This window comes from Mandrillus leucophaeus, unplaced genomic scaffold (assembly GCF_000951045.1).
Source record: "Mandrillus leucophaeus isolate KB7577 unplaced genomic scaffold, Mleu.le_1.0 Scaffold373, whole genome shotgun sequence".
Classification (NCBI taxonomy): Eukaryota; Metazoa; Chordata; class Mammalia; order Primates; family Cercopithecidae; genus Mandrillus; species Mandrillus leucophaeus.
In genome coordinates, this window is record NW_012103954.1 from 1425984 (window position 1) to 1428765 (window position 2782).

At 55.6% G+C, this 2782-nt stretch overlaps 1 protein-coding gene across 1 annotated transcript in view; it reads left to right on the plus strand.

Moving 5' to 3' along the window:
• Positions 1-2782, plus strand: part of PTPRN2 (protein tyrosine phosphatase, receptor type, N polypeptide 2) — a 362338-nt gene that overhangs the window by 317804 nt on the left and 41752 nt on the right. Inside the window, exon 9 of the mRNA XM_011990197.1 lies at positions 2184-2270. Coding sequence (XP_011845587.1) covers positions 2184-2270 — 87 coding nt within the window. The remainder of the gene's footprint in view (positions 1-2183; positions 2271-2782) is intronic.

Here is a 2782-nt window from a genome sequence, read left to right on the forward strand (position 1 = left end):
AATCCCCTGTAAGTCACTTTGGCCAGAGGGGGAGGAGCAGCAACAACGAGGAGGTGGCCAAACAATGGTGCCTTCCTCCTTGCCTGCACCTCTGTGATGAGAAGCAGCAATCAGCAGGGAGATTACAGATTCCCAACATTTGGAGGACAACATCTGTATTGCCTGTTCTGGCCCCTGCCAGTGTGTGCAGGCTGCTGCAGGAACATGTGCACAGCTACCTGCCACAGGGCTGGAGGTGAGGTAGGGGTAGCTCCTACTGTGATGAAAGCTGACATTGACGCAAGGTGTATCCAGACCTTCCCCTAGAAGTTGGAGGCCTTCATTAGGCTTCAGAGTTCAAGGATCGGTTACATCAGACAGATCCTGCTAGCACAATGTTGACAGGTGGGAGACAGATTCCTGGTGCTTCCTACTCACCATCTTCCCAAAACTCATTCCCGCTTTACTTCAGTTTTACAGAAACTTTGTAAATTGAGTGGGGTTCATTTAATAGTTTACATTTTAGTGATTTTAAAACTGTTGGACTTTTTGCTGTTTTTGACATTTTTGTGTTCATTCATTCATGCAGTTAATGCCAAGGTAGAATCTGCTTATGGAGTGAGAACTTGTGCCCATGTGCAGGGAGAAGTGCGTGGTGCAGTAGCCAAAGCCTACCCAGATGCTCTGTGACTTCACCTCCTCACCATGGGGCACCGCAGCCCCCTCGCCTTCTCTGCTCACTGTCTGCTACCCTGTTTCCAGCTCCCTCGCCTCTGTTCAAACAGGGCCCCACTGGAGAGGCCTCCTACAGCCCACTTTACAAGACAGTCTCTCCTCTGTGCCCTTCCCTCCCCAGCCCTGCACGCCACTTCTCTACCCAGCTGTCTCCCCCAGAGAACTCACTGTCAGCCGACAGGAGCTAGTCTGCCTGGGCTGCTGGCACACACTTCCAGAGTGGGAAATCCATCTTCTCCCCGTCCCGGAGGCTGGAAGTCCAAGACCCAGGTGTGGGCAGGGCTGGTTCCCCCGAGGCTGAGGAGGGTCTACTCCCGGCCTCGCCCCTCCTGCCACTGGCCTGAGAGGACCTTGGCTTGTTAGGCTTTTCTCCCCGTGTCTTCACGCTGCCCTGTGCTGTGTATGTTTGTCTCTGAGTCTGAACCCACCTTTCATATGGACACCAGTGATACTGGCTTAGGGTTCACCCTATTGACCCCAGCTTAACTGAATCTACGATGGCCCTATTTCCAAATCAGTTCACATTTGGGCTTTAGGGTTTCAACATACGAATTTTTAGGTGACATAATTCAACCCATCGTAGTACAATCGATTTCTACAGCATCTCTAGAACGTGGACCCCTTGAGAGCAGGGCTGGTCTTGCTGTTCACTGCTGCATTAGGAAGCAGCTCCTGGCGCCCTGCTGGCATCCTGCATGCTCACCGGATGGGGAACGCAGGCGTTTCGGTCTGCTGGGGTGAAAGCCTTTGCAGTACAACATGCTTTTACATAACAGTGTAGCTTAATACTCCGTTAAAGTGGTCCTAACAGGATTTCACAGGCAACTCGTGACTTTGAACCTGAATGCTAGCCTTCAGGATGAGCCATCAAGCTGCAAACCACCCTGGTGACGCTCGTGCCTCTTGACAGAACAGGTCCCCAGCCAGGCGGCCTTGTGGGGAGTCTGCGGCCACAGTGGCTTCCGCGAGTGCCCCCACCCGCTGCCCTGAGTTGCTGCCAGTGGGCTGGCTGCCTGGTTTCCACGCTTACCCTTCCACTGGGTAGTTAAATCGCCCCTCATTGGGTCCTGGTTCACATCAGAGCCCATTAAAAACAGGTGCTTTCTCCATGGATCTGCCCCGTCTTCAGTCAGAGTCCCCGCATTCGCCGCACCTGTCCGTCCCTTTGCCCTTCTCCCCTTTATTGTATTTTTACTGAAGGCCGAGAGGAGCCAGTCTCCGCACGGTCAGACACTTGCGCTTCCCACAGCCCCGTCTGCACTGCACTGTTTGCCTGGTTGCTTGAAACTCAGGTGACCCCTCGTGCCTGAGGGGGCAGCTGACCCCAGGCCAGGAGAGCAGGGTGTGTGTGGGGACCAGGGAGCGGGGCTGTGGGGACCAGGGAGCGGGGCTGTGGGGCCACGGGGCTTTAGTTCTCCAGGACTGCTGGCTCTGTGGTGACTGCTCCCCATCCCCGCTGTCGTCCGCAGCCCCCTGCGCCCCGAGGAAGGAAGGCAGCTGGTGGAGGACGTCGCCCGCCTCCTGCAGATGCCCAGCAGTGCATTCGCCGACGTGGAGTAAGTCCGGGGCCCTGGGTTCCTGTTTGGCTCCTGTTGCTCGGACACAGAGACTGGATGGGAGGGAAGGAGCTGCGAGCCCGTGGCTCTTGTTAATTACACGAGGGAACCTGTTTAGAGAAGTGAAAAGGTGATTTCAGCAGCTTTGGTAAGGTATTTAGAGGCAATGGAAACCAGTGTTTAAGGAGAAGGATGAAAATCTCCTGAAGGACGTTGTCGCTGCAGCCAAGTGTCAAACCTGTGGTGCTGGAACCACCCAAGGCTCTAGAACATTCTGCACATGCCCTGTGCCAATGTGTGGGAGCCTCTGGATGGCCCACCCCAGAGAACGCTGAGGCCGCATTCATGAGCACCTGCTGTGGACACGGCCCTGTCCCTGGCTGTCAGGAAGACGTGCTGCCCTGCGGAGACCTGGCTTTGGATCCCGAGCCTCTGCAGCTCCCACAGCAGGCGTGGCCCTGGTCTCAGCGTGACCTGGTTTAGAGAGTTGTGGGCACGAGGCATGCAGGGCT